The 25,329-nt window shown below is 30.7% G+C and overlaps 1 protein-coding gene across 1 annotated transcript in view; it reads right to left on the bottom strand.

Annotated features, from left to right (window-relative positions):
* Positions 1-25,329, bottom strand: part of LOC142322622 (uncharacterized) — a 71,197-nt gene that overhangs the window by 23,130 nt on the left and 22,738 nt on the right. The window contains exon 2 of the mRNA XM_075361698.1: positions 8,754-8,936. Coding sequence (XP_075217813.1) covers positions 8,754-8,936 — 183 coding nt within the window. The remainder of the gene's footprint in view (positions 1-8,753; positions 8,937-25,329) is intronic.

Genomic DNA, 25,329 nt, shown 5'->3' with positions numbered 1-25,329 from the left:
CCTATGCAGATGATACTTTAGTTGTGAGTACTGGTAAGTAGCTACACTAAATATGAATAAAAACTTAACAAAATACATGAATGGTTATGCGTATATTAGTTATCCTTAAATATTGACAAAACTATCCTTATAACTTTTAGAATATACAAAGATAGTGTACCTGCCAGAATTGATATTTATATCAACAAACTGCCCATAAAGAGTGTTCAATCATATAAATACCTAGTAAATATAGTTTAGCATGAAATCGAACATCCATATTGAGTACATAATTAAGAAAATAAAATATTTATTTTACATTTTTGCTAGGTACATAGAATATTTTCTTGGCAATTGATATTTATTATCAATTTATTGTGCCTTTTTTCACAGCATAGTGTCATACAGTAATGTTGCATGAGGTGGGGCTTATGATAGCGTAAAAGATATCTTAAGAAGTTTTCAAAATATATTATTGAAAATTATTAAGAAAAATAAGAATGATTTTCCACCACTGTTAAACATTCCACAAACCTTTCAGTTAGAATCACTTAAATTTCACTATATTGAATTGAATTATTAATATGTGCAATCAACTAATGGAAAAAGAAATAAGAATATTCCTAGAGTAAACAGAGCAACATTTTGAAAAATATTAACATTAACTCTATTAGAATGTATAAAAATTGCCAAGAGACCTAAAAACTTTAGGTATCACCAGTCTGCATTTTGAAATTTTTTGTCAGATGATTTTTTAAAAACAGGTGTTTTACATCTAGTTTTAATGCTGATTCCAAAAATAATATTCATTTTTACCCATCACATCAGGATTTTATTTAACAAGAGGATTATTTTTGTGAGCACTTTAATTGATAAAATAATTAGTATCCTTAAACATCATTATATATAGAGATATTTTTCTTACAGATATTTTTATTAAAAGTTACTGATGAATGTTATTAAAAATTGTCTTAATATTTTGAAAACAGTGAAACAAAAAAGATTCATTAAATTACAAACTTTTTCTTAGATGACTTCCTTCCTTCTGCTTTTTCTATACTATCTCTATGTAACATCTAGCAATAGTTAGCCATCACTGTTTCATTCTTCTTTTCTTGGTACTGCTTTTCCATCTCCCTTAAATCTTGGTGAAACCATTCACCTTGCTTTTCACTAAAATGCCCGAGATTTTCTGCCAAGTAGTCGATGTGTGAGTGCAAAGAGTGAATTTTAACACTCATTCTACAACCAAGCTTCTTGAAGTTTTCCAACATCGTACCAACTATTTCCTTATAATTGGGATCTTTTTTATTCCTCAGAAAATTCTTAGTAACAGGTCTGAAGGAAATTCAGGCACCTCTTTCTCTCCCATTCATCATTTTCTGAAAATCTTTGTTCTTCATCAATTTGCGGGAAATGATTATTTTTTTTAACATTTCTTTTAATTACTCAATTTCAGAGAGGCTAGATCTTCAGAACCTTTCACTGGGTAGATGAATTTGTACACAAATGGAATAATATTTACTGTTATTTAAAATCAAAATCTCTTGACCAAGGATGGAAAATCATGTAACTACTTAAAAAGTAAAAGGTTTGTGTCAAACAAATGAATTTATTTCTACACAAAAAATTTATTATTTTTTATTTTATTATAGAATTCAACCATTTCTGTTTTTCGACTGTACATTTTATATTTTGTGATGTTGCTCCTCTAATCAAGGTTTTCTCACAGATTCTTTTGATCTTTCCTAGCAAATACTTGGACAGTTCCTTTTTCTGTAAAGTAGCAACCTATTCTGTTCATGCTAATATAATGTATAATCGTATATAATGTGTCATAATCTAGGTAATGTTAATTATATACTGAACTGAATAATGTCTTTTATTTGAAATATGTTTAATTTATTAAAAATATTTATTCATTTAATTTTACACAGAACCAGGAAAATAATGGTAAGGACCAAAGTAAGATGCTGAAGAAGTTAGTTTAAGTCAAGTGCATGAAATAGTAGCCTGGAAGGGAATTTTTAAGACAGAAAAAGTAAGTTTGAAAGTTAAAATGTTTATAATAAAACATAGAAATAGCAATGCACAGAAATTTTATGGTATGGTATGAAGCAACCTCTAGTGAGAAAATATGTTCAGAAGTTAGATGGAAAACATTCAGTATAGTTAAAAGGTGCATGATTATTTCTCCCTTCATTCCTCATTCTTCAAAAATTTCTAAAATAAGAAAAAATGAAAAAGATCACAATTTTTTCATAACCAAGGACTAATATTTCATTAGCAAAAAAATAATTTTTTGTAGATAAACCAAAAATTTTGTAAGCTAAATTTTAATAGTACAATGATGTATATATTTGTAGTTAATTACATACTTAATTTTCTTAGTACATAACTATTTTAAAACCACTTACAGCTTAATTAAATCACTAGTTATTAAAGAATGAAATTTCTAATTCTGGATTTAATTACCACTACATGTTCATTCAAGTTTCTGTTCTCTCGAACAGAAACTTGAGAACAGAGATGTGTCCTCTGAGTAGGACAGTCCAGCCAAATAGTGATGGCAAAGCAGTGCTTTAAAGCGCTATAATTACTTTATACCATTACTTAAAGCATTATAACAAATACTACACATAAAAATATTAACTAATGTATATAAATTTCTAAAATAATGTCAGTCCATCTGAATAGAAATGTATTGAACCTAACAGAAGAGCATGAAATTGAAAATTTTAATAAAACACTGATTGTAACATTTAATTTATCCTCTTGTTTTGATGTGTATGTGACTGCTTGTGAAATGAAATGAATATTCTGATGAAAGCCTTTCACTTTTTTAAAACAATTACTTTCTCTTCAAGTACAGGAATGCACATTTCATGTCAGTATGTACTTTTGATATAACAGAGTAATTATTTAATAGTAGAAAATGAAATTAAGTGTAATTAACCAATAATAATTACAGTAATTTTACTCAAGTCATACTTATTAATAATACATTGTTATTTTTTGTTTCTTGATTTTTAAAATTACCATTAGAATGAAATAAACCATACACTAATGATGCTGTAATGATCAATTTAATGATTAATAATTTAAAATTCTTTATTTTACTTTTTCATAAATTAAGATTCTGTAACATTTCAAAAAGTAAAAAGCAAAAGGGAAAAATTTTTTAGATTTGCTTATGTTTTGTTAGTGAATCATAGAAATATCTATTGTGATTAGATGTACTTCAATTGAGCTTTTAAAAGAAGATACAAATTTTTGTATAAATCTATTTAACGTTAACAGTTAGGAATTTATAGATAAACAGTAAAATGTCTCTTTAAGGCGACTGCAGGCAATCCCAAAGAAAAGCTCAAATGAGTTGTACATTTAATTTTAAAATGTTAATTATTGTCATTATTGAAAATGTAGTGATAGATAGCACAGAATGATAAAATTCAATTTAATATGAATGGGATAAATATTTTATTTTTATGTCCACATTTCCTAGGTTTTTCAGTTCATGTAGGATGAAAATGATAAGATGTTTGCAGATCAAAAGAAGCCTTCCCTGATACCAAACTGGTATGAAAGTGACATATGAAATACATATAAAGTAGCATACACATTAAATAAATACCTAATTAAAAGTAAGAAAGATAAATTCTTAGAAAAAAAAAATCAGTAAAGATATCAAATTTACTCCAAATATGAAAATACGAATAAGAAATGAAAAAATCTCAGAAAACAATTGAAATCATAAAATCATTATTTTCACTTCTGTTTGTTAATCAACTTCCTTGCTTTCTTCTTTTTCTTAATATTATTAATGTGCTTATCATCATGTAATCTTCTTGCATACATTACCACCAATTTACTGATGTTAACATTACTATTTTATATGTTAGTTATAAGCTGATATTGTAACTGGTAATATATCTTTTGTAAATAAATTGGATTAAGAAGTAAAATAATACATAAGTAATGCTAATCTATTTATTACATATTGCATGAACAGTTAAATATATCTTAAAACTAAACCAACTGATAATACACTCTGGAGATAAAAGTTTATAAATTGTCACTCTATCCCTCTTCACAAAATTTTTATTCTGTGTTTTATTTAGCATATAATAAATAAAATTCAATAAAACAAGCACTGATACAACATATGAATATAAAAATATAGCTGGTATTGGTAGCTATAGGAATAAAATAAAAGTGTCTTGTTTTAACTTTCTATTAATATTTTCTTCATTGACTATTGGGTGATGAAGAAAATTCCTGTTGATACTCTGAGAAAAAATGAAAACGTATTCATACTCTTTGTTGTAACCAGAAAGGATTTTTATACAGATTTTGATGAAATGAAAATAACTTTCATACAAAAACACGTTTTATTGATACATGCTGAAAGCTGTAAGGCTCAAGTTGTTGTGGGGATAACATACTAAGATGTTCCTGTCCTGAATGATATCTTGATAACAGTTACTAAAAAGCCAAAAATGTTGTACAACTGACAAAAACATGGTATTGGTACATTGGTCATCAAGTTATGCCTTGTGGCTAATTTTTATAGGATTTTACAGAAGTTTTTGTTCCTCCCTTCCTGTTGATATAGATGACCAAAAACAACCTATCAAAAATGCTGTTGCTAGTGTTGAGTGGGATGTGCTTTCACATGTTTGGGATGAATTGGACTACTGTGTTGATATATGTCATGTGGCTTAAATTGTACATAACACTTACAAACTTTAAGAAATTGATCCTGCATCTTTAAGCATTATCAATCCAATTTGTAAACATAATTTTCTACAGGGTTTTCAGATAGAAGAGTAAAACCATATAAGCAATTAACTCCAGATTTGAAAAATAAGTTTTTTTATAAATCATGGAAGTTGTCCATTTCATTTATAGTCATTTTGTATTTATGAAATTATTATATATGAAACCATGACCACCTACAAACTTGTAAAAATGCAGATATTAAACATTGTGTTAATTGTACCTCATGCATAATCTTATTTTAAAAACTAACTCAATAATCTAATTTTTAAAGCTTATAAGTGGGAATGCCCACTCACAATTTGACTACAACTAACCCTTTGTGTAGGAAAAGGTAAATTACATTATTAATGTTACTACAATCATACCTTGTATCATTTTCTCTGTAAAACTACACATTTCTCAATATTTTTCTCCATTAAGGTGAAAATTTAGATAAAATGGTACTAGGTAAGGTTGTGTAACCGGTAATAAGATCAATAAATGATTAAGTAAAAGTTAACTAAAGTTAAAAGAATTGAAGTGCATGGAATATATAGAAAACAAGACAATGCCTTCGTTTGCTACATAGAACAAATAATAATTATATGTTATAAAATATTTTATTGTTTAGTCATTTAAAGAAAAATTTTATTTGTATATAAGTTATACTTAAAGTTATAAAAAGGAAAATTGCATGCTAGCTTATTGCTAAGAATTTTTTAGTTAGGAAAGACAGATGAACATTATCCACTGTCTTTTATCGGTTTAGTGATGTTGACTTGTAATCAGAGGCAATGAATGATTGACATCTCTCTACCATGAAGACAGCACAACAAAAGTTTATATTCGTTGAAGTATAATTTCAAAATATATCATGTACAATGAATTTTATTTTAAGCAGGTGTGTGTTAATGAATGAATGAAATTTATTTGTGTGTTCTTTTTATGTAATAGTATGGTCAAAAAAGAACTTAAAAAAGTATGCAACCTGAATTTTGATAATACATATTTGACTATTTTTTCACAATGTAAGATTCAAATTACAAAAATATTTAGCTCACTCATATCTTTAATTTAACAGTAGCTGTTGAAAATTACTCCTAACCTGGATGGAATGTTTATTCACTATTCTCACCTTCAATATTAATATTCAGTTTATCAAGTGTGTGAGGATTGTTCTGAAAAACTAAACTTTTTAAATATCCCCTGAGGACAAAATATAGTGTTGTACAATTGGCAGATTTTGATGACCGTGCTTCTTTTGAGATTAAGAGCTGTGTAAAATATTCTGGCAACAAACTATCATTTCATTAGCAGCATCACAAGGAACATCATCTTAATGAAACCATCATTCTCAAGTACTTCTTTCCAACAGAGCAGTGAACTTTTGTATTAAGAAATGATAAACTTCACTATCAATAGTTTTGTAAAAAAAAAGAAAAAAGTCTGATTTCACTGCAGCAGAAGTTGCATACTTAATGCCATGTAATGTGAATGTAATAATTGTTTGTGAAAAAGTATGAGGTTTCTACTGCTATATATATGGCTATTTTAATTGTTCATGCCGTCATTCACATGAAACTAAGTTGTACCACTAAAATAAACATTATCCAGCACCTCAAGTCTATTTTCATCAACAAAAGTTCAAAACCTCTAACAGAATATTATAAATATTTTTCATGGTCTGATTCTTTCAATTATGAAAAAAATAGGCAAAAAAATAAAAAATAAAATTAAAATAGAATTTTAATTTTTTTTGTAGTTTTCAAACCAGAAATTGTTGACAATCAGATCTACAAGAATAATTTTCTAAGAAATATTCTGGGTATTCAAGCTTTTTCATTTCCTAAAGAACTTTGCAGTCAATAGTGATGGTCAGCATGGGCGATGTCAGCAGTGAACATTGAAGGAATTTCAAATGAAATTTGTCTTTCACATGTTTGAAAGGTTTGTACATGAAATAAATCTACAATAAATGATCATTCTTTGAAAATGATGTGGCTTGTACAACACAAAAGAATGGGTATGAAATCTTAATAGGATATGACAAGATTATTTCAACTTATCTTAAGTATAATGTTCTCACCTGACAACTAAAGCAAATTTATCCTTGTGTAAATTATACAAATCTCATTCTAAGTGTTGCATCTTTTATGAAACACCAGTTAGTATTTTTATGTTAACACTATTAGGACAGTAATTGAAATTGCAACATAACTGCAGTTATTTTAACGTAATTCCTTATAAGGATAAAAATTAGCTAACCGACTTGAATTCTGGGTTGACTAAGTTTAAGAATCATTAGATGGGTGCTCCAGGAACATGTAAATTTAATTTTTAAAACATTCTAATATATGCTGTAAAATATATCTTACTGTTATAATCTAATTTGATTTAAAAAAAATTAGATTAATGAAACATTATTTCAACATCATATAATGTTTGATATAATGATATCAACATTTGTGATATAATGATATCATTTTATAATGAAACATTATTTCCATTTATAATGTTAATTGTTAACATTTTAATTAGACTAAATGTTAGGATACTTATTATTGGACATTCAATTAGGTGAATTAGACTCTATGATGAATACTATGATGAATAATTTAACATTATTTTTGTTTCCATTTACAGCATCATGTGAATGCAAGCATAAATTCTATTTGAAATTGCTACCAAATGGTGTACTATAGTGGAATGCCGGTAATTGTTAACTAAAGCAGTACAACACAAATTTTCCTACCTAAAGTATCGATCATTTGATGGTAATGTATGCTTCTATGAAGAAAAGGAACTGACCAGTAATTTAATCTCTTGACAAAGAAAACCTCTACAACAAAGTCCCAGGTCTTGATTAGCTGTAGTAGCATTGGAGAGATCAAATCAGCCTTGGAAACATATTTCCATTTAACACAATCAGTACAAATATTTATAAATATAATATTGTTTGCACTTCGCTTGGCTTTTGTGCACTTAGAAATATTAAATTACTAAGCACTTTACTTAGATCTTTTTGTTAAATGCTGACTAGTTTCATCCAATATCATCTAGTGTGAAACCAATATAAATATATATAATTATAATACTGTTTGTACTAGTTGGTTTTGTACACTTATAAATGTTAAATTAATAAGCATTCTACTTAGATTTTTTTTGTTAGGCGCTGAGTAGTTTCATCTCATATAGGATGAAACTAGTCTCTGACAAATGAAACAATTCAGAGAAAAAGTAAATTAATTCTATTATACAAAGTATATACAACCCACTGGGTTGGACTAATGGTAAAATCTTAGTTGCAAATCAGCTGTTTAATAGCTGATTTTCAAAGTTGAGGTTCAAATCCTAGTAAAGGTAAGTTACATTTATATGGATTTGAATACTAGGTAGTGGATAACGGTGTACTTTGGTAGTCAGGGTTCAATTAACCACACACCCAGAAATGGTCGGCCTGAGTCTACACAAGACTATTTTTATCATTTGTATGTTATACATATCATCCCCACTTTATTGGGCCATGTGGTTGCTTACTGTTCACAAGTTTGCAACCACTCAGATTGCAACAATGCAATCAGGAACAGATATATATAATGTAGGAATATATATATATATATATATATATATATATATATATATATATATATATATATATAATTTTTTACATATATATATAATTTTTTACATATTATTACTATTATTTTACAAAAGTAATATCTAATAACTGTGTTAAAATATTCTTTGAAGGTGTTATATTTCTTACTTATTTTCTTCTGGAGATACAAATAAGTTATGGATCACATACATTCAAGAGAATGACAGCAGAGTTGCAAAATGAAGTACAAGGAGAAACATTCAACTTGTAGAAATAAATAAATAAAGGCAACCACTTACAATTTTTTGCTGACATCAATAAGTTTTCTTTTATGGAGAATGGAAAGCAATAAAAATTGATAATAATTATTCATAAGCAAAATAATACTATAAAAAAGTTGTATTTCAAAACTTACTGGCATTTTCAAGAGCTCCAATGTTTGGATCTGATGATGTTTGAACTTTATCCCTTGATACACAACAACTCCAAATGAGTCCACCGCTGCATAAATCTAATGGCTTTCCTCCTTCTAGAACGCATGATATACTCAAGCCACAATCAAATTTAGCTCCATTATACCAACATGTTTGAGGAATCACTGGAACATAAAATATATATATATATATTTATAATATAATAAGGGCAAATAATTACAATTATGAATTGAAAATATTTTACAAAATTATAAAAATTATAGGTTTCCACTCTTACTAATAAAGTGGTAGAAATAAATAATGTACAAGTAAAGTAGGCAAGTAAGGCAAAATAAAATAAATATATTTCATAAGAAAGTAACAAGATGTTGAGAGAATGAATGCAGAAGGATATGAATATAACAGGTTAATAAAATCAGGTATTTAAGAGTTTTTTTATTAAATAAAAAAATGTAGAAATGCTGGAGATTCAGAACAGACTGAACATGGCTAACAGGTGGATGTGTGGGTGTAATAAGATTCTCATCTAAGAATTCCTTTCACACAAAATAAATATTTGAGTTTGCAAAACAATAATGGCCTCAGTGATCATCTATGACTCAAGAGTTGTGAATAATTAATAAAAACATTAAAAGGAGACAATTTGTGTTTGAGAAAAATGTTGAGAACTCCTTATGAAGAAGGAGAATGAAAGAAATATGACAAGTACATGGAGAAAGGGATATAATAGTTAAGGTAAGGTAAAGAAGATTAAGATGGGCAGCCATGTTCTGAGGAAGGAGAATGAATCCATGATGCAGGAAGTGAGATGAAAGAAAATGATTGGGAGAAGATTGTTGGGAAGACTGAAACAGAGGTATGGAATCAGGTGAGGTCAGAACTTAGCAGGATGGGTGTGACAGAAGAGGAAGCAGTGTCTCAGTCAGATGGAGAGGACATGATGGTAGAACCAAATATCAAGTTATGTTTAAGTAACCATGAAGTAAGTATTCATAATGAAAATCATTAGAATTTATGATTATCCTAATGATCCCTTACAATGTTATGGTTCTGCCAAAACAGTCTCAGTAATTATTGTAAAGATTTATTTGACCTTTAGTAAAGTTCACCAAAACACAATTTAAAAAATCACAAATTGATAGGTAGATATGGTGTTATATTCATTGATGTCAATGAAGTTTTTTATGGAAGGTAATTTTTTAAATTTAATTTTGAAAATTATGTTAAATTATTTAACAAAAGTAATAATAATAACAATATTAAATATTAGTAAAGTTTTATCAAAAACCGACAGAGTTTTCAGCAAGATTGGCACACTTAAACTTTTAAAGAACAATTGCATTAATAAGGACAACTAGTCATCTATAATGTTGAAGCCTGCAATACACTGTCTAAATAAACAAGATCATTTTTAATAGTACCTTTAAGGCAGATCAATATTTTTAATTGCTTAAATTTTAGTAATGTGATTTTGATTCAACATTATAACTTCCTCCCACATTTTGGTGTTCTTTGTCTTAAATAAATTAAATTTCTATAATTTGTATTTATATTTCATTGATTTTATTTACATCAATTTTCCCAGACTTTGTAAATTTATTTATGTAAAAGTTAATTTATAACATAAATACATACACCTAAAAGAAAGTGTATTTTTGACCCCAGTTGTTTTGTACTTATAACTGTTTTCTTAGAATTACTTACTAAAGATATAATTTGAGAACCCGATTTTAAAAACCTTTCAACTTAAATGTAATTTGAACCACTATTTTTTTCTGTAATTTTTGTCCTAATAATTTTAATAAAGCATAATTTTACTTTTGGATTAGAAATCAAAGCGTAAGTATTCTAGTTAATTATAAATGACACATTTTCAAATCTTTGCTTATATTTTTCATTATTTTGACTAATAAAATTCATTACTGAAGAATGTGCCTTTCTTCTTAAAACAGTGTAGTTAATGAACTGTTTGTTTGAACTGATTGAGCTAGGAGAAATTGATCTTCATCTTTATTAACAACTGTTAAACAAACTGTATGCAGCAGTTGGGAAGGAAACTAAACTGAATGTTGCAGGTAGGATGGCTAAGTCTTGGGCCCTTCAGACGTACCTAACTGGATAATGATGATATTAGCCAGATAAAAATAATTCATGTCAGTGCCATAACCTATCCTTATGGCTGTAGTGTTTTGACATGAGTTCAACTTGCTTCTGAAAAAGGATGTACTGTTTTAAAGAATAGTTCAGCATCCCATGGCAGGCTTACATAGGAAAGTAAGCAGTGAGAATATCCTACTGTCTTTTCCATCAAGTTAAATATACTGTGGTTCATTAGCATGTACAGTCTATAAAAATACAGTTATGTTCAAGTGTACAATTGAAATCCTCAACATAAATTCATATGTTTGCCGTAGGAAATGTCTGTACAATGAAGAATTTACTCTTAAATATACTTTGTATACCTTTTAAAAGAAAATCTAAGTATTGCCTCTTGTAAATGAAGTGATTTACATGAACTGTAGCAATATAAATATATAAACAGATAGAGTAAAGCTACAAAGTAATCTACCCTTTTCTTTAGGAAACAATGCATTATTATAGGTTCCATCCCATGAATAGGAGAAACAAAAATATTTGACAAAATAAGTATGTCTCTGACATGAACCTAAATTATTCCCTAAATCCAAAAACATAGTCTGAGGAATAACTGCACGAAAACAGTTTAAATTAAACACTGAATTCCTTAAATTTATTTTGTTCCTTATAAATAAAACAAAAATATTTGACAAAATAAAATACCCCAAGCATGATCCCACAACCTTGGTCTGAGGAATAACTGAAATAAAATATTTTAAAATTAAAACCATAAATTCCTTCACTGTTTTTTTCCTTATGTCATGAATGAGACAAAAATATTTGACAAAATAAATATATCTCAAACATGAACCTAAATTATTACCAAGATCCAACATAGTCTAAGGAATAACTGAAATAAATCATTTTATATTAATAACCATGAATTACATCACTTTTTTTGTCCCTCCTTATGTTGTAAATGAAACAAAAACATTTGACAGAATAAATGTACCTCTAACATGAACCTAAATTATTGCGTAGATCCAACAACATGAACTGAGGCAATAACTGTACTAAAACATTTTAAAAGAAGACTAGAGATCGAAAATCGCGCCAATCCAACATTTTCACTTTTTGCCACCAGACTGCATTTCAGAATGTACTTTTTAATTTGATATAAAAATTTTAATGATATTCCAACTAGAAGTATTATTAAATAAATCTTTTACATTACAGCACGTAAAAATTTAAATTTTTTCCATAGCTTCAATTAAGTCAAAATGTGTCTGGTTGTGCAAGCCCTAGAAGGTTGTGAGTAGTTTTATTTTGCACAGCTTGTAAGGTTATGTTTTTGTATAAGGTGCTGAAGTACGTGTGATTTAGATTTTGTTACTGTTAAAAAGTGACGTTTAGGCTGTTTTTTTTTTTTTTTTTTTTTTGCTGCGAAACAGTTCTTTGTTATATTTTTTCGCCAAATGCTTACGATACAATGATGAAATCTAAAGGAGTATTTAAAAAACGTAAGAATAAAGGTATCAGCATTACAGGACATATCCTGCAGTTGCTGCTGAAATTGTAAATATTGTAACAAAACAAGGCGTTTCAAATCCTCCAAGTTCATTAAAAAAAAAAACTTGGTAATTTTGATGTGAGGTATGAAAATATAGATGTATCTAGGTGTAGTAATATGATTACTGATCTAAATATTTTGAGTAAAATAATTTCTGATAATTATAGTTGTAGACTGTGGAAGGGAGACATAATTTTGTCTGAATTCTTGAGTGCTCTGATTGATTTAGTTTGTAAGTTAACTGCTGACGGTAAGAAATGTAAAGGTAGGATTCAGTTTTGGACAACAGAAAAATGTAAAAACAGGAAGTTTTTGAGACAAATATAACATTTTTTTACAGATTGATATGTGTAGGTAATGGTTTTTTCTGCAGACCGAACATTATACGGCATAATAATCTGCCAATTCCCCCATGGAATAATAAGTTTACAGAAGTTATAAAGGGTAGTGCAGAATACATTGCCACACAGTGTATGGAAACTCCTGCAGTTGAAGGCAGTTGTTTTAAATGATGGCAATTCTGACATAAGTGTTACAATGGTACATGGCAAAAGAGAGGACATATCTCTAAAATTTCTTGTTCATTGGTGACAAGTATAGACAGTGCCTAAATATATCACCTTTCATATGAACCTAAATTATTATCTAGTTCCAACAACAAACTTGGTCTAAGGAATAATTGGCATAAAACATTTTAAATTAAATACTGTGAATTTATTCACCTTAATTTTTGTTGTTTATGTCAGTGAGATGTTTAAGTAAACTTTTTTAAGTAACAGTTTACTTGTTTAAGTAAATTTAAAGTTTAAATTTTAACTGAAATATAACGGTTTTAATTAAAAACTGTGAATTCCCTTACAGGAACGTGTTTTTTCCCTATATCATAAATGAAATAAGAATATATGACAAAATTAAATTACCTTGGATATTATTACTGGATATACCTTGGATTACTGGATATACCAGTGAAGGCATTTTAGAATTTCTCATAACATCTTTTTTTACACGGGTGAACCCAGAAAAAATCATATGATTGTAACTGTTAAATTTTAACTGAAATATAACGGTTTTAATTAAAAACTGTGAATTCCCTTACAGGAACGTGTTTTTTCCCTATATCATAAATGAAATAAGAATATATGACAAAATTAAATTACCTTGGATATTATTACTGGATATACCTTGGATTACTGGATATACCAGTGAAGGCATTTTAGAATTTCTCATAACATCTTTTTTTACACGGGTGAACCCAGAAAAAATCATATGATTGTAACTGTTAAATTTTAACTGAAATATAACGGTTTTAATTAAAAACTGTGAATTCCCTTACAGGAACGTGTTTTTTCCCTATATCATAAATGAAATAAGAATATATGACAAAATTAAATTACCTTGGATATTATTACTGGATATACCTTGGATTACTGGATATACCAGTGAAGGCATTTTAGAATTTCTCATAACATCTTTTTTTACACGGGTGAACCCAGAAAAAATCATATGATTGTAACTGGTCCCGATAAATCCTCTTTAATATACAAAAAATAAAAAATGATTAAATAAAAACCTGTTACTGGAATCAATTGGAAAACAAGTAAACACTCAAAAACTGTTGCAAAATGTTTTACTTAAAATGTAGAACTAGATGACTGTTTCAATCACTGTAAGAAATTTAAAAAAATGTAAAACAATTTAAGTGCTTTTTTTTAGTAAAATTAATGTAAAAAAAATGCTTCATCTTGAGTGGTTGTGCTACCTTGAGATTTGTTTGACAAAAATTTTAAAACTTGTTAATGAATGACAAAAACAAACTAATAAATAATCACACAAACATTGTTTTGAATAGGTGCAATCCATATTTCGAATACATTGAAATATCAAGTATCAAACACAGTTTTTATTGAAGCAAAACAGATGAAAAATAGACAGAAAATTTTATTATTCTTTCTGTACCTAATAAACATTCTTCGGTTATAAGCATTTACGAAGGGAAGGGTAATTTACAACGTCTTCATTTTCTGTTGAACACCAAATAAATCATATATTAGTGATGAACATCGTGTGATTTAGCGTAGCCCAGGCACTAGTACAAGGCGTCTATGAAAACTATTGTTTTTGAGACATCAGCAATCAAAACTTCAAAAATCATGCAAAAATATAAATGAAGGAAAATTGTTTTAATTGTATTTCAGCTTCAGATTGCATTCAATTATATATTTAATAGTTACTGTCATAAAATGACATACATATCATAATTGTGGGAGAAAAATAAATAGTTTACACGATTGCGTGATACCGTACAGCATAATTGTAAATGTAAATAGTATACTGCAGTAGATCAGCAGACATTTATTGTCTGTTTGACCTTCAGGTAAGTTTTTGAAGTATTTCCAGCTGATATATAATATCTGGCTTGCAGTTTTTTGTTTCTTTTTTCAATAAAGATAGTCTAGTAGTGAGTTGGAAAACTAAAATGAAACACTTGTAATTTGGTTACAAAAAAGAATGTTATGCCTGTTTCTCCTGGGTTATTGTTTTATTACATTGTTATTAGTGATAAGTAGCAGTTATGCTTAAATTTACAAGTAAAATGCAAGAGATATAATTTAAGTGAGAATTTCTAATATTTTGGAAATTTTATTAATTTATTTTTATGATAATCATCAAAATATTTTGAAAAGATTTTTCATAGATTTACTTAAAATCTTTTGGTTGTTTTTTTAAAACAGAGTTGCATTTATAGTAAATTGTCTTACTGAATACCTTCGGTCTGTACATGCAACGAAGTTAAGGGAGAAGCCGAACTCTGACATCCCAACCCCGTAGGGGAAGACTCCCGCCTAGTGACTGTTCTGGTCGCCGCATCCCCCCGTTAATAGCCCTGTTGGGCATTAACGGGAGTCGTCTATCGCCCTCTTGAGTTCTTATATCTCATAGTAATAAACCTGGCCTCGTTGGGATGCCACCGATGCAAATGCCTAGGTAGACATTTGAATCGGTGTTTTATTAACTCGGCTTTTGCCTTCGCTGTAGGCCTCGTCCGGACATCTTGAATGTCCTAAATCGTATCCCTCTGAACTAGCTAACCGAATTCGCAGAAGCACGAACCCCGCGCCTAGTTCTTCTTATATTTTCGAGGCAAATTAAATACAACAAACCACCAATGATCGCAACAACGAAATTTAGTCCTTAATTCCCTTACTGCTGAACTCTGACATCCCAACCCAACCCCTTAGGGGAAGACACCCGCCTAGTGACGTTTCGGTCGCTACCCCCCCCCCCCCCAACCGTTCGCTGAACTCTGTCATCTCGAGTCCCCCCCGAGGGGAGAAGATCCCGCCTCGTAGTGTATCAGGTCGCTACACCACCCCCTCCGTTCCTAGCCAGTAGTAGCTTTAACGGAGGACATCTTCTCGCCCTCAAACTGATCGCATACCAGAGCGTTCAGTTCAGGTCCCGCTGAGATGCCACCGATGCAGATGCCCTGAGGGACATCTACATCGGTAAATTCACCCCGAGATAGTTTTAGATTTATGCCTTCCGAAGAAGATAACTGACACCTGCAGCTACCACGTCGCCCTCAGGAACTAAGCTAGAAACCTAACCGCGGACTGAAGACCCCGCGCCTAGTTCTAACCATTTAATGAGTCAATTTCATTGAATGTCACGAATTCGAGGCAATCAACGACAACAAACAACTTTCCCACTAAAAGTGTTAATCGCAACGAAATTTAGACCTAGTTCCCTTAAAGAACCCCGCTAAGTTAAACTCATACATGAGTGCAAATTTTTAACGGACTCCGGTCTAGTCTACCGGGGAGAGGAGAATGAACGCCTACTCCCGCTCAGCTCCATCGCGGAGTCCCGCGTGACATTCATCTTCTTCCATTAACCGCCGTCAAATCGCCGCTGCATGCCACCTAAGCGGCATGCAGCCACGTCCTGCCGACAGTGTCGTATGCTCATACAAACGCTCCCGTCGAAGCGCGACCGCACCCCCCGGGACAAGGAAGACCATGCCCGTTGGCAGCGGCCGCAACTCCGCCGACAGCTTAATTCCATTATTTAAATGACACCTCTTAATAATCTAACCGTGGCACGTTGCCAAAGCGCCAGTCAACTGCCCAGGCGGTCCCTAGTCACCCAGGTTCCTATCATCTGCTAAATCCCTTCGGCAGTCCTGCACAGGGCGAGAAAGCGAAGGAAGCCAGCAACAATTGTCCACTCACTGCGAGTCCTCCAGTTGACTCGCAGATCCAAGAAGCAGTTTACTCTCTCGAGTTCCCTAGTAACTCTGGTACGCTCAGCTTCGTACCTGGGACAAATGTGTAGTCACATGTGTAGACACTGTGGACATGGTCCACAGTGTCATCGATCCTACAGTCCGAAGAGAAACTGCGTTGTGTGCCGATTGGGGGATACCCAGCTCGCAACTCTCTAACATTAGGAAATATACCATGCGTATAACGACCAATATAACGTATAACCAGTAGAAGAACCGTTCCACCTATCTTGCCAAGAGCTAAAACCTTGGTCTTCGATCTCACGCATACGGCCTGATGTAAGAAGGCCTCCCTTCTTTGCAACATACCGCTGGCTACGTTTCGTAGCCGAAGTATCCAAGGGTTTGATGCCTGCGATCACAGTTACCGTCTCTCGCGAGACAGTCCTGTAACCGCCGACAACCGCTAACAAAAGAAGACGCTGGGCTCCTAATAGAATGTCCCTATAACCTTGGTACCGCATACGATGAGCCCGCTGAACTCTGACATCTCGATTCCCCCCCGAGGGGAGAAGATCCCACCTCGTAGCGTGTCCGGTCGCTACACCACGTTAGATACTAATTGCTAAATATCTTAAGTGAACGATTGTTGGCAATCGTTTCGTTTAATATTTATTTCATTACTGTTCAGATCAGTCGGATAATAATAATTAGAACGCTAAACAAAAAAGGTCTGAGGAACGGTTTTAGCTCAAACTGTTACCATCACTATTTTTTGCGAATATAATACTGCCTTGCCACAGGTTTAGCAAAAAATGTGCCGGAATAGAGGAACTTTGCTGTAAGCGATGAATAAAAGCTGTTGAGGAAATACATAAATATTGTTAAAACAAAATATTAACTGAAATCTAGATATTCCCGCAATCACAAGGTGTAACATCGTTAGAAAAATTCTACAGACTGCTTATTAATCGGAATAAAGGAGTTATTACTTAAAAGAAAAATGTTCAGCCGGTATTTGTTTCTTGATAAAAATAAATAAATAAATAAAAGGATTTATCGGTTTAATAAATACTTTTTTCTACGGCTGTATTATGACGTTTGAAATACGCATATGGAACCTGCGAGTTCCAGATGTTTCATAATGAAGGTCATTATGAAAAAGATTTTCATTATGATACAGGTGTTTAACCGATCGGAAGCCTACTCTAATGAACCACTGACCAACCAGAAACGGGTATAGTTTAATGTATCAGCTGTTTTTTTTTTTTACTTTTATATTAATGCGATTTAGTAGTTAACAAGCAGATGGTAATTTGAAAGTACACCGATATGTAACTAAGTTTATATATTACGCTGTTTTTTCTTTTGTTAATTGTTGGATACTGAGGAAGAAATGTCTTTAACATCGATCGATAATAAAGCAAAGGCAGAACTTATAACTAATAACATATTGCTACAGAAAAGTATTGTTTAATATATTTTTTGAAAAATTAAAAAAAAAGAAGAATATTCCGTAAACAGTTTACTCTATCATTGATTTAAATCAATAATCTAATCGCAATATTTTCTCAGCCGTAGAAAAAATATGGTATACAACTCTCTATAATGGTCATTAATAAACTTGTCAAGTTTACGACACTCGCCAAGGCTCGTGTTGTAACTTACTTCACACTCGTGCATTAATAGCTATCATTATAGGCTCGTTAAATAATGTACATTTATTTTTTTGTTTTACTTGTATCGGGTAAGTGCTATATATGTGACTGTGTTTGTAAATGAAAATAAATGAAATCGCTAACAGATCTGAAGCTACTCTTTGTCTTTATAAGAAAGTTGTTTACAACGTACAGATGTAATTGTTGCCGTTCGGTTACTGTTTTTCAAAACTGATCCATAAACAATTTTTAAGTTTTATGGTAACAGAATCCCCGAAAGTCTACTTCCCAGACATCGTACAAACCAGTATGTCGGTAAGTGTGTTATGTCTGAAAAATTTTCAAATCGAAAAGAAAAGAAAACGTCGCTGAACATCTAACACGAAGAAAACATTGATTATACGATAATTAAATTTTTAAAAATGCGTTTAACTTGTGTTTGTCATTAAATTTTGTCTTCCATTATTCATTCGGGTTGTATTTGGCAAATTCGCAAAATGTTTATTAATATGTAAATGTTGATTTCATAACAAAAATATGATGATCTATTATTATTTTTAGTTTATTATTTTATATTAATACAACATGCAAAATGTAAAATGTTATTGCACAGTCATATTTTTTGTGTGTCTACTAATTTAATGCACAAATCGATGAATATTATCGCGCAAATAGTCATTTTATTAACGTTTATATTATGATTACTATAATTCACGGAACGTAAAATGGTTATTGCACATATTAGTAAATGTAATGTTCAAAGCGAATAAAATTGCACGCTTAAATGCTACCCTTAATTTTTTATATAGGTAATAATGACATTCTGTAAAATATTTCATTGATGTACATTGATGTACACAATATGCTTCGATGCACATTGTAGAAGTTGCCGACAACAATCTTATCGGTCAAAGAGGTGTCTTACAATCGACATTAGTGCACTCAAGGATTATTTTTACGGAGCTTTCTAGCTATAATTGCAGTCTGGGAGCTAGATTACCTCCGCATGTAATCCTCCTAGATACCATCAGATGAATTTACACTATTAAATGTTCATTATTATTCGACATCAAATCTGATTCTATGACGTAGTTAAAAGTTCAAAGTTTAAAAGAAGTCTTTACTAGATGGTGTATTCTATTCGGCTGAAAAATTCTTTTCCTTATAAAACTTATTTGTAAAACTTGATGCGGACATGCCAGGTTGGAAGAGTGTTAGCGCTTAAACCTCTAAGATTTTTATTATGAAGAATGTATACGATTATTAGTGAGTAATCGATTTTTCTGCCTCGATCTATGTTAGATTTGCACTTTATAATTCAGTCGTTCATAATTTTTAAATAAGTATTAACTTGTTTAGAAAAATTATGGTTATATAAATGCCGGCTACTCAATCTTTCTTAGGCGAGTATTAGCGACCATATTTGGTAAATATTTGCTATTTCGTTAGTAAAATAATAATTTTAACGATTTTTACAGATGGGCTCGGGACAACTCGGATTGTTTCGATGTTCGATCTAAAATAATTTTAGAAAAGCAAACGACTTTTAGCCAAAATTCGTAAAAAAATATTTTTTTAAAGAAGAAGGAACGTTTGACGATAACGAAAAGTGAAAATATTTGAGCTGATGTTTTTCAGAATTCCGACCGAACTTCGTAAACGGTGTTATTATCAAGAGCTAAAAAAATTCTCAAAAAACAGAAAATAACCGATTATTTAACGTCGCGTGCATTAAACTTAACGATCGATAAAACGCTAATCTCACGCAAACAACAATACTGTTTAAGTTTAATCGTATATGTGTAATGTAATTATTACTCCAGTCAAGTTTTGCATCAGATTTGTTTACACGGAATGTATAAAACAAATAGAGCTATCGGCACGTAAGTTGGCACAAAAAAACTACTAGCATTCAGCCAACATTTGGCATGGTACTAGGCCTACTGCAAACATTGTCAGTTTAATATAGATGATATTTATAACGAAAAATACATACGATACTATTTCATTAAAACTAGTTTAGTATCCCAATTAGTGGTGGGAAAAACGATTCTTTCGATTCGATTCTCAGAAAGAATCGTTCGTCCGATTCAGCGATTCTTTTCCTTGCTCCCACTAACAGTGCTGTAAACTCTAATGCGCATTCTCTCCTCCTCTTCTTCACCCATGGGGCTCATCTCTTCATATTCCTGTTCGACTCATCTGATGCATACCTGCTAAATGTCTTCGATTCTTCTCTTTATTCCACTCCTTCTAAAGATTGCTATGAATCGAATCGTAACTGAGAAATCGGTTTCCAAATAAAGGAAAATAAAGAAAAAAATAGTAGAGCAATTAATAAAAATCCGGATAAATAAATTCGTATATTATCGATTTTTAAATTTACCACTGATGTGTGTGTGTGTGTGTGCGCGCGCGCGCGGATTAAATATGTTAAATCTCATTAAACGAAAGGTTTTAATCACATACGATATTCAAATGAAAATAAACAAAATCATTACCTTTTACTGATCTCAATATTCCGAATTTCTAATAATATTTCAAAAACAGTCATGTTAAGAACTCAACATTTATTTTTTTAAAATAGGAATAAAATTATTACAAACTACAATAACTAGCTTACAATTTGGTCATATTAAAAAGTTTAGGGAATCGTCATACTACAAGCTTCGGAATCTGATCGAAAAGTATGCGTACGTACGTACTGAAATGTGAACTCAAAAATCGATAAATGAGATAACATTGTATTTTGTTTTCGTCTTCCTTTATACTACCACTTCGACATTTTAATCAAGAAATGACAAATTCATGCACCGTATTAACTTAATTTTGTCTACATAACTTCTTTTTGACATTCGATGAAAAAAAAAAGATTTTCAATAATTTATGTAAAAACAAGGCATTGAGGTTTAGATTATACTTTGAAATCAGTATGATTTGGAAATATTTTTTGCCTCATAATAATATTTATAAATAAGTAGTAGATAAATAAATGTAACTGGAACAGCGGTAGATTAAAAAAAAAACTAAAAAACATTGCAACGACAAAGCTAAACTTTCTTGGGAAAGGACCTGAAATACGACTCCCCGACATAGTGTACCTTTCAACCCGACTAAAATTTAATAGCATCCAATGTTCTACATATAATTTGATGTGTGAAAATAATTATAATTAACAAATATTTTGATTAACAAATAACAAATAATTTGATTTGTCTTTATGAAAATTTTGAAAATCTTTTTACAGACCCGAATGCAATTATACGTTAACACACAAACGAGCAGAATCCCTTTTTTAATTTCTCGACGTTTCATGACCCTGAATCTATAAAAAAGAAAAAAAATGGTAGTTTTTAGTTCGATCATTGTACTTCCTCGTGTTGTGGTATATACTATAACAGTAATTCTCAATCTTTTTAGCTCCGTGACCCCCCAACTCTAATCCAATGAAACCCAGTTAAAACTATTTTGCTGCGTTGATAGCGACGGGTATGAACGAACATACATGTATGAAGTGTACAAATATGAGCAATTTACAGGCTTCAACTTGATGTGTACGAGCTCCTTGTAATTTGGTCTAACTGCATAATATTCACTGTGACAGCGTCAAGATCGAACATACATAGGAAACGTTTGAACACGTAGTGCTATCAGCAGTATAAAAGAGGCGTAAGGGATTGCAGAACGTCAGTTTAGTTTTGAATGCAAAGCGTGCATCTGGTGCCTTTATTTAACTTTTTAAAAGCGCAGTTTCATTGAAAATAATAATTGAGGTTTCGGTTTTTTAGTGTGCGGTCAAACGGTGTAACTATTTTTTTTTCCAATTAGATTCTTATGCAAAATGGGTAAATCTGTGAAAAAAAGAAATGAGCCATCTACATCCGGTGAATCGATTAGTAAAAAGACAAAACTTTACAATGACAGTTATTTAAATTATGGTTTTATCTCGTTGCATAGAAAGCCACATAGCGTTGTTTGATTTCTAGTCCTCTCCGATGAAAACATGAAGCATTAAAATTAATTCATTAAAAATCCGGATCATAAAATAAACTCCTGAAAGTTTTTGAAAGAAATTTACATTCTTTGAGAAATCAATTAGTTTCTCTTTGAAAATAAAGCCCTACTGATACAAGTACACTTGAAGTGTACTTCTTATGTCGTAGCGTTAAGAGTAGCTAAGATGTCCAAACCCCATACAATCGCAGAAAACCTCATATGCCTGCTACAGCTGATATGTTCAGTGTTTTAATAAGCGTGGAAGAAGCAAAAAATTAAAAAAAATTCGCTTTCTAACGACACAGTATCAAAGCGAATCGATACATGGCTGCCGATGTTCGAGATTAGATAATTCAGCAAGTGAGTTCAAGTGAAGTTTTTAGTATCCAATTTGATGAATCATCAGATGTGGCAAACGTTTCTCAGTTTTTATGTTTTGTGAAATATGAATGCGATAGGGATAGATCAAACAAAGAAAATATGTTGTTTTGCAAAATAATACCTGGTCGTGCAACAGGACAATGCCTTTTTGATGTTTTTTATGAAGCTATAAAAAACTATAAAATAAATTGGACAAAATGTATTGCAGTATGAAGTGATGATGCAAAGGCGAAAACAGGAAAGAACAGTGGATTTCTGAAAAAAAACTTGAAAGATCGCCTTTGTACCAAGGACGGAATGGTCACACTGCTTCCTTCAGACATGCTCTTACCATAAAAAATATGCCAGAAAGTCTCAAAAAGATTCTTTGTAAAGCTGTAAAAATGGTTAATTTTATTAAAAGTCTACCATTACAGAATAGGCTGTTCGCTAAACTATGCGGTGAACGGGCGAAAAGAAAAAAATCTCTTCTTTTCCATACAGAAATCAGGTGGTTATTGCAGGGGATAACCCGGTTATTGGAATTGCGACATGAATAATTATTTTTCCAAGTTAAACAAACTCCATTCTCAATATTTTTTACAGAATAATGAGTATATGTTGCTTTGACTTACTTAGCTGATGTATTTTCGCATTTAAACGAGTTGAATATCTTATTTTAAATTTCATTTGTGTTTGCTAGATTCTAATTTTAAACAAATGGGACCAGTTGTTTTTAATTTTATATCGATTAATTTATTTCCAGGAGTTGTTTGTTTCATTTTAATTCATTTTATCGACACTCGATTGAATCTCCTATTTATTGTACATCGTTAAGAACATTTTATAATTTACAAATATGCTTTTTATGTTCTCGTCGGATCTGTTTCTCGGCTGCTGTATTCTTTATAACGGGTTTTAATTTGATTAAACTCGCCTTTTCATGAATATCTCAGTCTCTTTTTATGTTCGGTCGCTGCTACTTTCCAGCCTACTATTAAAACCTGTTGAATTTTGAATTATCCCTCTCGCTTTCATTTCTTTCTAACTTTATGCTACATCTTTTTCTATTCTTAACGGTTCGTCTAGAAAAAACGTTTCTCTCTTTACCGTCTGATGGGCGCTTTTTCTTCTCGTTTATTCTTTATTTAAATCATGTTTTAGTTTTTTAACGATAGGAAATGTAAATTACTTGTCGAAGTATTTGCATTATGTAAACTATATGCCGATATCAAAAATATCAGGTAATTATTATGCCTTTTGCATTATAACTTATTTTGTGGTTAAAAATTGTGCTTTGAACCTCGGTGACTGTTAATTTGTCCTGTTTAAAATTGATTATCGGTTATTTCCCGTTATACATTTTTAATTTTCTTTATTCGGGGATAATTTTCGTCGTTTTTTTTTTTCAGGAAAACCTACGAATCCTGTGACCTCGTACGCTATGGAATTTTGGTGAACCCGTGAAAACTATAAGACTGTGATTGCTACATTTCGTACTGTACAATTAAATTCTTGAACGAGAACGTGTTACATTCATTTGCAGTTCATGATCAAACCTTTACATCGTGCCGACTACAGTTCTCTCTGAATTTCTGAGATATTAAAATTATCATTACTTTTTAAACCCTTCCTCTCTCTCTGTCCTGTGTATGAGGCTGACTTATTTTTATTTTTTGAAGAATAGCTGTTTAAATGAAATATTTTTGTCTGCTTTTTATATTTTAAAATTAATAAGGTGTAAACAATTTTACGATTTGAATTTTGTTATTTTACTTTATCGAGGAAAATTAATGACGAGCATATTATTTTCTAAAGCGGTAAATGGAAGCTGATTTTTCTCGATCCATTTTTAGTGTTCATTTTTATAACTCTTATTGCTATTTTTTCAAGACTGAAATTTATTGTAAAAACATATTGTATTAAATTTACGTTTACGATATTTTTTTATTCTACTTTGATTACACTTACACATTCAAAATTGTTATGTTTAATTTGAATTTTAGAATAAGCATTTGTTAGTTTTCAGCAGTTTCTTGGATTTCTTTTCCATTTCGTTAAAATACGTCAAAATGTATGAACGAAGTTAAGTCAAGCCGTAATTCGAAATCTATAAAACGCTGTAAAATTTCGCATAAAAAGGAAATTTTATAATAAAACTAGAAATAATTGAAATTAAAAATCCTTGCTATTTTAGTTGAGGAGACAACTATCACAAAAAATTTTCGCATATAAGAAGAAAAATTAGGACATAAAAGGCTGGCGTGGAGGACTGGTTACTAAGGAACGATGCAGGAAGTCCGGATATATAACCGGCTTAAAAACGCAAATAAAAATCTGGAACAGCGTAACATTAAAAAGTCTTTTTTACTCCAAAGAAAAGAATTTCAACTTTAATTGTATAATTTCAACTTAAATTCTATTTGAAAATTATAAATCTCAATAGAAAAAGGAGATCATCCGGTAGCTCAAATAAAAAAACCGATAAAAGTTTCATTCGAGGAACACGGTTTTTAAAATACAGGTTTTTTAAAAGTCAGTTCTTACATAGAGGCCAATTTTTCTTCCATTCTAGACTACCTTTACTATAACTGTGTATAATATTTTTTTTCTTTATCGATTAAAAGACGTTTCCATATAACGCAAAAATAAGTTTTTTGGACGATTAAGTG

The sequence above is a fragment of the Lycorma delicatula genome, chromosome 4 (assembly GCF_047948215.1).
Source record: "Lycorma delicatula isolate Av1 chromosome 4, ASM4794821v1, whole genome shotgun sequence".
NCBI lineage: Eukaryota > Metazoa > Arthropoda > Insecta > Hemiptera > Fulgoridae > Lycorma > Lycorma delicatula.
Note: the sequence above shows the minus strand (reverse complement) of the source record. Positions and strands in the feature narration are given on the sequence as shown.